Below are 12,786 nucleotides of genomic sequence, written 5' to 3'. Positions count from 1 at the left end.
ATCATGAAAGATCCTGGTGCTTCCAGAGTATCATCAGTGGCTTTGTCTCCAACAATCAGAGGAGGAAGGACACTGGGTAATGTTTCCTTAGATGTTATTGATCACCACAACTTCAGGAGCTCCTTGTTTATGACCACTTACTTTGCAGTTACTTTTTGGTTTAGTTGCTCTTTTCAGTCTTTGTTCATAAAATCTCTACATGGAAATAAGCAACTGCAAGTAACTTGCCATTGCCTCCTAGTAACCTGGAACTATATTGGTAACATTCAATTTTGAGAGCTTGTGCTAAAGATATTAAAACCATGATTTCAGAGATAGTGGATCAAACATTAAAATTTCTGTTAACATTATTAAAAAACCATGAAATTTTGTTTATAATATTATTGTGGAAATTTGTCCTCGTTGTCTCAATTTTTTTCCCCTTCAAGGAAGTAGAAATATGGGAACCTGATTCTTTTAATCACAGAATTCCAGGATCACAGCAAAACAGACAAACACTTTACCATTCAAAATAAAAATCAAGCAGCCTATTCCTATACTGAACTAGTGCCCTAACATGAACAATAGCCTGTTTCAGTGGTGCAGCTTGTGGAACACTGGAATTTGGGGGAAGTGTCCTTTACTCACTGAACATTCTGTTCACTCTGTGAACTAGAAGATAATTACCCACACAACCCAATTAAAAGTATTTGCCTTGTACACTCAAATCTGTAACCCAAGGTTTAGGCTGTGCTAGAGCATAAATAATATGTTTTATGTGTCAACATTCCTATGATTATTGAATAACTAGATAAATAAGGACACTGTGGTTTGGGCTCATCAGTAAGTCCCACCAAGTCTATTATCCAAAAAAGCTCCTGGCTGGGACAAGCACAGTCATTCATGTTCTCCCAGTACAAGTTCTCAGCTCAAACTGTCTCCAACCTTGGCCACTGGCAGAGATGACCACGAACTCCTTCACAGGATGCTCATACAGCAGCTTGTACTCAAAAATAAATCCTTAAAAGGCAAACTTTTCAGCTCAGCCCAAAAGTCAACACATACACACAAAGCCAGGCTGTAAATTAACACAGCCTGGTGAAAACACTGATCAAAAGGTGCAGGTTTAGTGTCTCAGTTACCTGTAGGCCATTGCCATCACTCCTGGCTAAAAGGGCCAACCAGCTTGCCAAAACTCAGGTGAGGAAGTGACCAGTACCTCCAGTCCAGAGCAGGAAAAGAACTCGCTTCAAACTGTGCAAACTGTTTCAGGAAAGTGAGGGTAGAAGTTTATCTCAGCACAGGTCTCCACTGGTTTAGACTCTGACTGTACAAGCAACACAACAAACCAGTTTCTACAGGGAAAAGACAAAGTTTGCTGCCTTGTAACTCGACTCCAGCCTTCCCGGCACATTGATTTCCAGTGCTGCAGAGAAGTGTCCCCCAGCACCTCTAAAAAAAAAAAAAAAAAATAAAAAGATTCTGTGCTGGAATCCTGAGATCCAAGGGCACCCCTGGTGTTCCTAAAGAGGACTTTAACTCTCCTTCATTTCAAGGTTCAGTAACCAGCACATTTCCTCTGCCAGTTTCCTGAATTGATGCCTTTGCCTTAACAGTTTCACACGTTCTCCAGTTCTCTGACTACTCTTCCGATACAATTCCCTGGGCTTGAGAACTCCCAGCTTTATATCACACGGAATATGCTGGGTTGGAAAAGACCCACAAGGATCATCAAGTTCAACCCTTAGCCCTGCACAGGACCATCCCCAACAGTCACACCATGGGCTTGAGAGGATCACAGAACCAGGAACAGTCAATGGCCCAGCACCACTTCCAGCTTCTGAGTTCCAGCTGAGCACGGTCTGTACTGACAAGTTCCCTAAAACCAATCCGAAAGCAGAGATTTTATTGTGAAAAAACTCACCCAGTGCAGGAATACAAGAACCCCTACAATCAACTGATTCAACAGTCAGGTAATCAAGTGCAACACAGCAGGTATCCCAAGGATTTCCACTCATCACTCAGTGCTGCCACTGGTAGAGCTCCAACAGGCTCATGTGACTGTGTAGTACAGGTTCTCAAACACAAGTTTTATTTTCCTCATTACTTGACTAAATACATAAAATTTTGAATTGCCTAAACCCAACAAGTGACAACTTCTTTAGAAGGGTGATAGTTAAGGAACTTCAGCTGAGGAATCTCCACGTGCATTTAAGGCTTCCTGCATTATTTATAATCAACAATTACCAGGGACTAAACATAAAAAGGATAACGCTGCAAGTGAGCTTAACTCCACTCCCAAGTTGCAGGCTGAAGAGACTCCCTTACAGCAGGATGAGTATTCCTGCCTCTGTCAGAGCTGAATTTTTCTGGGCTTGGGAGTAGCCCTGAAGATTAAAGCTCCCAGCAGTTGCACCAGACTTCAAACAGCTATTTCACCTTTCCAGCTGTTCCATAGGAATTCGTGCTAAGGGTAGTCCCTGTGTTAAGCAGGTGAGTTGTAAAGATAACACCACAAACACACTATGAAACAATAAAAACGTAACTTCAGTGCTGCTGGTTTTTCTTCTTAAAGATATCAATGCTGAGGCACTACTGAAGTTTTCTATTTTGTGTTTTTAAGCAGTACATTTCCAGAAGTGAGACAGCTTGAAGACAAAAAAAGCTACCACACCTAGTAAAGCAGCAGCAGCCAAGCCAGCAGGATTAACCAAGATATGCACAGGTAATTAGTAACACTACAGGCAAGAACCTACAACATGAAGTTAAAGCAAGATGATGCAGCAATTCAGCAAAACATTGAATCTTTGTCCCTTTACAAACACCACGTGTACAACATTCCTCATTTTCATCAACAATGAGGTTCAGGTCCTAAACACACACAACTCAGCTTCTGACTGACTAGCTAAAAAAAAAACCCCAAAAAACAAAGAACAAGTCCAAACCCACAGAACTCCACCTTGAACTAACTTAAAAAGATTCCTTTCCAGCAGTGTTGCACAAGTAATAACTGCAGTCCACACTTTTTGCTACCAGGTTGCAAAAGTTAAATATTCAAGTAAGAGTTATGTACACAAACATGCAAGTTAAAAGGAATAAATGAAATGCTCCACTTTATTAAGAAACCAAAAATACAAAACTGAAGAGTTCAAGGCTTCATGTACTCAAACACTACTGAAAAAATGGTAACTTAGTTTTGTTTACTAGCAGTACTAATATTGACCAAGATTCATGTCTACAAGGTAAGTGTTAAAAGTTGACACTTTCCACCATTTGTGCTGTAATAAGCCAGTTTCAAATTAAGAACTTGGTGCAGTTACAGTAAAGTCTAGATATTTAAATCAACATGGCTTTAGTTAATACAGTTTTGTAGGCAAGAGCTTTTTAGCTCAAACCATGGTTGTTTTCTAGTTAGTGAATTTTAAGATGCTTAGAGTTTGTTTAGCCAGCTATAGCTCTACTGAATGATGTTCCATGCAAAAACACAGCTTAAGTCACCTAAGAGACCCGGATGCCATTTGCTTCTGGCTGCCAAAAATACAGAGCTCTGAAGGTAGCTTGTAGAACATAGTTAACAGTGAGAGTTGAGACTTTACCTAATTGTAGCACATTCAAGCTGAACCACACACTTTGCTCTCCAGACACCCTGCAGACCATGAACATTCCCATTTGCTGGGAACGCTGATCCAGTCACACCAGACAAGTGCTCACTGCTTTAGTTTTGCCTGGCAGTTAGTTCAGCTTTCCTCAGATGCTTTAGTTATATGCATCAAGAAATAAAGGAAAGGTTAACTGTTAGCTCTGATTTAGCAAGAGGAGCATAATACGAGAAGCAGGAAGGAAAACAGAGACTGAGAAATGCAGTAGACAACCAAGTATTAGCCTCAACTGAAGAACAGAAGACACTTTGAAAGAGTTTTCCTAACAATGCATGAAAGTTCACTTGCTTAGAGATACTTGAAATACAACTTTATTATCTAAACAAAAAAGAATGGGAATGACAGAAACAGGATTTTCCACTTAACACTCTGATGTGACTGCAGCAGTCTTATATTTGAAACTCAAAAGGGGAAGTAATTGCAGTCCATAAAACAGCTAAATATGCAGGTCCAAAATATGAAGTTTGTTTTTTTTTTTTTTTCATTTTTGTTTTTTTGTTTTTGTTTCTGTTTTTTTTTTTTTTTTAAACTGCCACATTCACTCCGAAGCCCATTCATCTCTTTCAGCATCCCAAAGATTAAGCACATGTTCTGCTCAGCTAGATAATAAAGTGGCAAACACGCTGCACCACTGACATCACAGGACAGTTGCCTATAAAACTAGACTTCTGACGCTGGGCTCCAGCTTCATCCCTCACAGGTCATCATCTTCATCTGGCAGTGCAGTGGTCTGAGCAATCTGGAACAGAGAGAAGTTACATTTAAGAACTGTTCTTCAGTTCTTTGCCCCAGGAGTCTGAACACCAGTTACCAGGCAACAGTTCTACCTCTGTGCCCTTTCTCACTGACCTGTAAGTCTTGCTCATACTGTGCTGCCAGTGCTGGGTCCATGACAACTTCAGGTGGTGCAAGCGCAGGCATGGCCACAAACTCCAAGTTAGGATCTCCAATTAGCTTTCTAGCAAGCCACAGGAAAGGCTTCTCAAAGTTGTAGTTACTCTTAGCTGAAATGTCATAATACTGGAAAAAAGGACATATTATACGTCATTAAGAAACCCCTCTGACTAATATTTCGGGCATACTAAGATTAACACACACATAGTCAACTCTACTTTTACCTTACTTTTTTTGACTGCATGACTTCTGTTTGCACTTCCATAAACAGTATGATCTAAGTGTCTAGAAACAGTTTCAGGCAGAAACCGGTAACTAAAAGGCATTGCATCTTTTAAAAGATGGAACCTTCAGGAGGCAATAGTGCCTCTATCTTTTTCCTGTGACTTGATCTACTTCAGTCTCCCTTCTGTCATCAGATGAGATTCTGAGCAGTGAAAGCCAATTGCACACAAGCTCTTTAAGAACATCACAGCTCCTGCTCGAGGCCAGTGATGATCATCTTTAACACCATCATTTCCCCTTTTCCTGAGGTTTGGTTCAAACAGCCAACAGATGTGAAGCTGCCTGTAGTGACAAAGGCAGAGCACTGGATTACTCTCTAGAACCCAACTGCACTCAACAGACCCAATCAATCTGGTTCCTACAAACTCATAACAAACTTACCTGGAGATTCTTCTTCCTATGGAAGACAATGGATTTTGCCTTGACTTTTCTGTCCTTAATATCCACTTTGTTGCCACACAACACTATAGGGATATTTTCACATACTCGTACCAGATCTCTGTGCCAATTAGGTACATTCTTGTAAGTAACTCTTGATGTTACATCAAACATTATGATGGCACACTGAGCTGCAAGAGAACAACAGTCCAGTTACATCGGGATGGGACAGAGAACAGATCCCACACTAGGGTTAAGCAGCTGCATTACCTTTTCCCTCTCGGTGTCACAGTTCTGACAGCCCCTGTTCTGTGAAGGAGTTCAATGCACAACTCCACAGAACTTGGGCCATGACCATGTCACCTCCCACCCCGGCTGGTGTTACCAACTCAGCCCCACTTCTAAGGTACGTGGTGTTGCATCATAGGAGAATACGTAAGATGACAGAACTTGGATTTACACAAGTATCTGGCAGAAACTAGTCAACACCTATTTCACTAATCTCAGACAACCTAATGAGGCTTTGAGGTACTTTGAGAGCTTGTGGTCCACATCTCAGGATGCCCTTGTTCCAGAGCAGTTCCTCAAAGAACATGGGGGCTTGACTTCATCTCGATACTTTAAAAGGAAAAGTAATGTCAAACTCGAATAATACCTTATAAAATTTTAAAGATATGCAGGTGAAGTACACATAGAACAAATCTTTGCCAAGCAGAAGTAAGGAACGCTATCATACTTGTTCAGAAAAGCAAGTAAATTCTGGCATGAAGATGTTCAGCTTCCTCACTGTATCTAAAATCTTAAGAGTTTCTGTGTTCCAAGTCTTTTCCTTAGCACAGTACAGCAGTACACATATAAATCTGTACTAAATGAAGTTTCAACTTCAACACTTTCACCTCTTAACCACCACATTTCACCAGCAGTATCTAGTCATTAAAGGTGCACTTCCATTAACACCAAAGCTCACAACAGCACACTGAAACACAATCTTGGCATGTTCCCACATTCACTCAAGTTGCCTTTCGAAAAATTTATCCCAGTTACATCAAGAGTGTGAAGACTGCTAACCCAGCCCCTCACTGCAAGCCACACTGACAGCTTCCAGAGTGGCCCACATGAACAGAATGAAGGAGTGAAATATAAGAGGGAGAGAATACTCCCACACAAACACACATCTTACCTTGAATGTAATAGCCATCACGCAGGCCACCAAACTTCTCCTGCCCAGCTGTGTCCCATACATTAAATTTAATAGGGCCTCTGTTAGTATGGAACACCAGGGGATGAACTTCAACACCCAGCGTTGCTACAGAAATAACAAAAAGCAGGACACTTAGCAAGTCAGGGACTGCACTTCCATTTGTGACACAGCAGATCTCAAACGTTTCCTCAGACATACCTACATACTTCTTTTCAAATTCACCAGTCAAATGACGTTTTACAAACGTTGTTTTACCAGTACCACCATCACCAACCAGGACAAGCTGTTGGTAGATAAAGGAAATAAGTCAGAGCAATACACTTTGAGACATTTATCAGTCATTTTAGCACAAATATTAATTATTACTACAAGGACCTCAGTACTACATGATCATAAAAACAAAAGGCTGAATTTCCCATGAAGCAAATCCCTGAACTGGGAACCAATTTGTTAAGCCCATCATGCTGCAACTCTAGTCAGTCTTACTTAGTCCCTGTAGGTGAAAACTACAATGCACTGTGAATATGGTTCCACTAAACTACTAAAAGTGACTGAATGATATTTGGAACTTTCAACTTGAATGTGACCAGATTTAGAGAGGAAACAATTTAAACACCTACTGGAAAAACTCATTGTTACCTTATAATTAAAAAAAAAAGAAAAATAATAAAAAACCACAACAACCCACCAACATCTGCACTATTAACAACTGGAATACTCCAGCCAAGCACTGTAGAAAATACAAGTAACAACCTTCATGAAGCTGTGTTCAGAACTTCCAGCTGTTAAGATAACAAAAAAAACCCAATCCACCAGCCACAAAAAACACCAGAAGATTCTCTTCCGGAACACTTTAAGTTTTCTTCCCTGAACAATTAGTACAGAATAGAAAGCAGACTATTTTCATTCACCCCAAGCATTTTTTGTAGTGAACCCTGCTTCTGAAATTTAAAAATCATTATACAGGCAAAGATTCATTAACATTTATTATACTAAACTACAAACGCCATCAGACTGACACAGCGCAACAGACTCTTTTTGTACAAGTTGAATGCAGTACTACAATGCCACAACGCACCATTAAGGGAAGACCAGCCCTTCAAAACCAAACCTACCGTCCACGTCGGCACTGGAGAGTCGCTCGTTCCACTCCGCCCGCGAAAGAGAAAGAAAGAACCCAACCCGCGAACCACCCCCTTACCTTAAACTGCACTTGGGGCTCTCCTTGGGCGGCCATGCTGGGTCTGCAGGGGAAATGGCAGCGCGTGAGCTCACACCGCGGGCCCGGCCGGAAGGGGCCGTTTCCAGCTCCCAAACCGCCTCCCGGAGCCGCGCGCTCCGCGTGCTCCCGGCCCGGCCCCGGGCGGGAAGCGCCTCCCGCCCGCGTGCGGCGGGACCGCGCGCGGCAATGGCGGCGGCGCCTCCCGCCCGCCCCCGGCGCCCCGCGGCTCTCGGGCCCCAGCGAGGCGAGGCCGAACCGCGGCCTCCGAACGGGCGGCTGGGCCACGGCCGGCCCCGGCCCCGCTTCGCGCGGCGAGTCCTCCCAGCACCGGCATCCCGCCCCTCAGCGGGATCTGCCGCCCGATCGCGGCGAGTCCTGCGGGGTCCGCCCCGGCCGGGCCTCCCTCCCTCCCGCCCGCACCGGGCGCGCTCCCCGCCATGAGCCACCATGACTGAGCAGCGCCGCCTCCCCCCCGCTCGCGCTCGGGCCCGCGGGAGCCCCGCTCGCCTCCCCTCACACCCCGCCCGCCCTTTTCTCCCGGACGGAGCCGCGGCCCTTCCACCGAGGGGGCGAAAAAGCCGCCGCACGCCGCGAGCGCCGCAACGCTCCCTCAGGTGCAGCCTCCCCGCCACCCGGCCCATCCCCGCCGCGGGCTAACGGCGGCCATCCCCCCGCCTCCCACCCCGGCGGCGGCGCTTTAGGGAGCGGCCGCGCTCGCCCCTGTGCCCGCGGGAGCGGGGCCCGGCGGTCCCGGGGCCGGTACCTCTCCCGAGGCGTCTCCCCCCGTCTGTCGCTCCGTGCCCGGCACAGGGAAAATGGCGGAAGCGCCGTTCAAATACCCGGACGGCGACGCCGCGCGGCCGCGGGCGGGGGCGGGGCCGCGCGTCACGTGATGCGCGGCGCGCGGGAGAGAGGGAGGGGAAGGGCCGCGGCCATGAGGGAGCGAGGGGGGATCGGAACGGGGGAGTCGCGGTTTGAGAGCATCCAGCCCCACCGGCCACCCCGCACCGCCGCTGGAACCCCTGAAACACTAAACCACGTCACCCAGCGCCGCATCCACGAACACCTCCAGGGATGGATGACCCCACCAGCTCTCTGGGCAGCCCAATGTCTGACTACCAGTTCCAATGTCTGACTACCCGAACAGTATTTTTTCTAATTTTTTTTCTAATTTCTGAGTTTGATTTTTTTTCCAATATATAATTGAAAATCCGAATCTCTCCTCTCTCACCCTGAGGCCATTTTCTCTTGTTCTCTTACTGTGCTTGACCTGGAAACCTTCCCACTGCTAATGAGGGAAGCTGTGATGAGAGAGCACAACTTTTTAAAGAATCCAGCAAGCCCATGGTCCATATTCCAGCAGGTTTCCTGAGGTTCTCCTCTGTAAAACCAAACACACTGCACTTGGCATCAAGTACGATAGGAAACACAGGGCACAGCAATGTATCAGGAGAGAGGAAGGCAGAAAAGGGAACAGTAGAAGAGAGCAACACCTCACTACAACCTCCTTTCACAAGTTGTAGAGATAAAGTCCCCCCTGAGCTTCCTCCAGATTAAACAAACCCAGCTACCTCAGCTGTTCATCACAAAACATGTTTTCTAGACCTTCCACAAGCCTTGCTGCCCTTTGCTGGACATGCTCCAGCACCTCAGTGTCCTTCTTAAGGTGAGGGGCCCAAAACTGGACACAGCACTTGAAGTGCATCTCCAGAGGTCCTTCCCCATCCTCCAGAGGGATGCAGCCCATGGGACACATGGAATGGTTCCTTGGCAGCTCCTGCCTGGGCAGCAGGGCAGCCCCTGGCTGTGAGGGCACCCCTGGCATCCTGGGGAGGTTTGAGGCTGAGCTGCTCAGAGGCCTCCCTGTTTAATCATCAAAATCACTCCAGGAGGTGTTTCACTCAGCTGGTGATGCTCTCTCTGCAGATAAAGTTAAAATATGACATGTAGTTACTTAAAAAAAACTACTAAACTGCCTCCAGCGTGGTTTAATAAACTGGTTTTTAACAGCGGGAGAGTTTAATTGAAGAACTTTCAGGTAAAAAGGGCTGTGGTCAAACAGGCTTTCCTTCAATGCACCTTGTGACCATTATTTTCCATTCTTCATATAAACTGATATACTTTCACCAGAGAGGGCACAAATGAAAGCAAAAGTTGTTCTGTAAGCCCTGGATTTAGAGTAGTTCTCTAAGCTCTCAAAACTCTCTTCAAACTTCAGTGGAACAAAGTTGTTTGAAAACTGACTTTCAAAGAACATCGTAGTTTTGCATATGTCTATAAATACCAAGTTCATGGGTTCACACTGATTTTTAAGGTCTCTGATTTTTTTTTAATCCAGTATACTGAAATTACTTTTATGTGGCCTGCATAACATTTGTTGGTACCCCCCCCCCAATCTAGAATAAATATTTTTTTTACACATCTCTGAATGGAATTAACATAGAAAATATTTCATGAAAGGTGATATATACAAACATAGCTTATTTCTTGTTATTTTTCTACAGCCATAGACACAAAATACAAACAAAGTTTTACAGGAGTGGCTGAACTGTGCTGTAACTTTTGCTTTATTTCATAGTGTAACACCAATCCAAGTGTTGCATAAGATTTTCTTGGAAAAATCACTGGCATGTTGAATTTGCCTTCCCTTTTTGGGGATGAGTTGGGTTTGTGTGGTTTTCAGCATTTTTGCTGAGCGCCTCTAGGTGTCAGGATTATTTTTTCAGAATATGTAACTCATCTTAATTTCTCTCAGCACAATGCTTTCCTTATAAAACCCTTGTGAATTCCACCTCTCTTCCTTACAAATAGGCATGTGTTCATAAATAGCAGCCCATGGAGCCATATTAGTGGAGTTTGGCAAATTTAAGGAATACAAACACAGAGGGGAAAAAAGCAATCTGTAACTGAGTATAGAACACTCACTGTACTTCAGGACTTTCTCAATATTGTTACAAATTTATTAGTGAACTACTTTTTCCCTGCAAACTATCTAACACCTTAATTTGGAATAATTAAAAAGTTCCCCATAACAGCATTCGAGCTCCTGGCAAATACTTCTTTCGTTGTTACAAAGTGGAATCTAATTTTTATCATGTGTTTATTCATCACATATAAGTAAGTGTCCATTTCCAGGCACTCATCAGCAGTTAGATCACTATCTAAAAGCTTAAGAGTCCATGAGATCAGTAGGTAATCAGCAGAATAATTACTCTTAAAAGGTCTTTACATTTCCTATATCTTGACTCAGGTCAAAACTGTGAACTAATTCAGCAACTGTGACACAGGTAAATATACTGTAAAAAGCAGCAGGTACCAAGTGTTTGAAGGTGCAGATGGGGAATGGTACAAAAGGTGGTACTGGAGATAAACAGTCACAGAGCTGAGCAGCATATTGGAAGAAAACTGCTGCATTAGTAGGAAAGAAAACAATTTTTGAACTGTAAATGGAAGGAAACAACATATGAAAAGGAGCATAATTGTACTTCCCAGTTAAAGCAGTGATTGTGGAAATGTCCCTGGAATCCAAGCTCCGGCAGGAACAGAGGTTCCACACACTTGGGGTTCAAGGCAACACAGGAAATTGCTCCAAGGAAATAAGCCATTTTCAGTGTGGACAGGTAAAATGGGTCACACAGCAGCGAGATTCAATCAAAATATGTATTCAAAAGACAAGCTTTAGTCATTTTTTTGCCACGTAAAATATGTCTGACTCTGGGTTTCATTAAGAAACTACACTCTCAGAAAATAAGCATTTACTAGGGCAATGATGAAAGACATATGGAGATCTATTTTTTTTTCAGAACACAAAATTTCAGCATTTTCCTGTCATTTAGGCAGCTTGCATTGCTAATTCGGTATCTTTAAATTCCTCATCCAGCACTGGAATGAAATGCTTTAAATACATGAGGAAAATTATGCATGGATTATGCTCAGTTTCCAAAAGTAACATTTTTTAGAATTTGTTGAATGTGTAGTCTAGAAGATAAAGCCTATATATCACAGAATCCCAGAATGAGTCAGGTTGGAAGGGACCAGTGTGTCAACTGGTCCAACCTCTCTGCTCAAGCAGGGTCATCCCAGAGCACGTGGCACAGGATTGTGTCCAGACAGTTCTGGAATATCTTCAGTGGGGGAGACTCCACAGCCTCTCTGGGCCATCTGTTCAGTGCGTGGTCACTGCACAGTAAAGAAGTTCTTCCTCAAATTCAGATGGAATTTCCTGTGCATCAGTTTGTGCCCGTTGCCTCTCGTCCCACTGCTGGGCACCTCCGAGCAGAGCCTGGTCCATCCTCTGCCCCCTCTCTGCAGACACCGACAGACATGGGTGAGGTCCCCTCTCAGTGTCTCCTCTTGAGGCTGAACAGCCCCAGCTCCCTCAGCCTTTCCTTGGCACAGAGATGCTTCAGTCCCTTCATCCCCTCTGTAGCCTCCTCTGGGGGCTGCACCCATGGCACCGTTCAGACCCCTGAGCTCTCTCACATCGAGGATTCCTCTCTCCTTGTACACATCCACAGAATCATGGAACAGTTTGGGTTGGAAGGGTCCTCTGGGGTAGGTGACATCGCAACGTGTCCAGCTGGGGGTTGAGCATCACCAGAGCAGGAGACTCCTCGCCCTCCCTGGGCAGCCTGTTGCAGTGCTCTGCCACATCTCTGTGGCAATCACAGAATCAACCAGGTTGGAAAAGACTTCTGAGATCATCGAGTCCATCCTTTGGCCCAACACCACCTTGTCAGTTGGACCATGGCACTGAGTGCCACATCCAGTCTCTTCTTCAACACCTCCAGGGACCAGGGACGGTGACTCCACCACCTCCCTGGGCAGCCCATTCCAATATCTGATCACTCTCTCTTTGAAGAACTTCTTCCAACCTAAACCTCCCCTGACACAGACTGTGCCCTCTTGTCCTACTGCTGGGAGCAGAGCCCGACCCCCACCCGCTCCCCCTGTCAGGGAGTTGTAGAAAGCAAGGAGGTCCCCCCTGAGCCTCCTCCTCTCCAGGCTGAGCCCCCCCAGCTCCCTCAGCCGCCCCTCACAGCACCTGTGCTCCAGTCCCCTCACCAGCCTCGTCGCCCTTCTCTGGACACGCTCCAGCCCCTCAACATCCTCCCTGAGCTGAGGGCCCCAGAACCGGACAAGAGGTGCGGGGCTCAGCCGCACCCTCC

The 12,786-nt window shown here is 45.2% G+C and overlaps 1 protein-coding gene across 1 annotated transcript; it reads right to left on the bottom strand.

Annotated features, from left to right (window-relative positions):
- Positions 1 to 3,075: 3,075 nt before the first annotated feature.
- Positions 3,076 to 8,495, bottom strand: RAN (RAN, member RAS oncogene family). The gene is made up of 7 exons (XM_032705971.1): positions 8,382 to 8,495; positions 7,598 to 7,640; positions 6,595 to 6,679; positions 6,376 to 6,501; positions 5,199 to 5,386; positions 4,488 to 4,658; positions 3,076 to 4,377 (listed from the first exon to the last, which is right to left on the bottom strand). Exons 2-7 carry the CDS (start codon positions 7,631 to 7,633, stop codon positions 4,333 to 4,335), a joined length of 651 nt encoding a protein of 216 aa, XP_032561862.1. The 5' UTR covers positions 7,634 to 7,640; positions 8,382 to 8,495; the 3' UTR covers positions 3,076 to 4,332.
- Positions 8,496 to 12,786: the final 4,291 nt, after the last annotated feature.

Source organism: Chiroxiphia lanceolata, chromosome 18 (assembly GCF_009829145.1).
Source record: "Chiroxiphia lanceolata isolate bChiLan1 chromosome 18, bChiLan1.pri, whole genome shotgun sequence".
In the NCBI taxonomy this organism is placed as follows: domain Eukaryota; kingdom Metazoa; phylum Chordata; class Aves; order Passeriformes; family Pipridae; genus Chiroxiphia; species Chiroxiphia lanceolata.
Note: the sequence above shows the minus strand (reverse complement) of the source record. Positions and strands in the feature narration are given on the sequence as shown.

Bases quoted from the DNA above. Each gene is read 5' to 3' on its own strand.
- RAN (XM_032705971.1), bottom strand. From the start codon at position 7,633: ATGGCCGCCCAAGGAGAGCCCCAAGTGCAGTTTAAG. The intron at 4,659-5,198 runs GTAAGTTTGTTA...CCTTTTTTCCAG, and splicing joins ATAGGAAGAAGAATCTCCAG to TATTATGACATTTCAGCTAA. The intron at 4,378-4,487 runs GTCAGTGAGAAA...TCTCTGTTCCAG, and splicing joins AGTATGAGCAAGACTTACAG to ATTGCTCAGACCACTGCACT.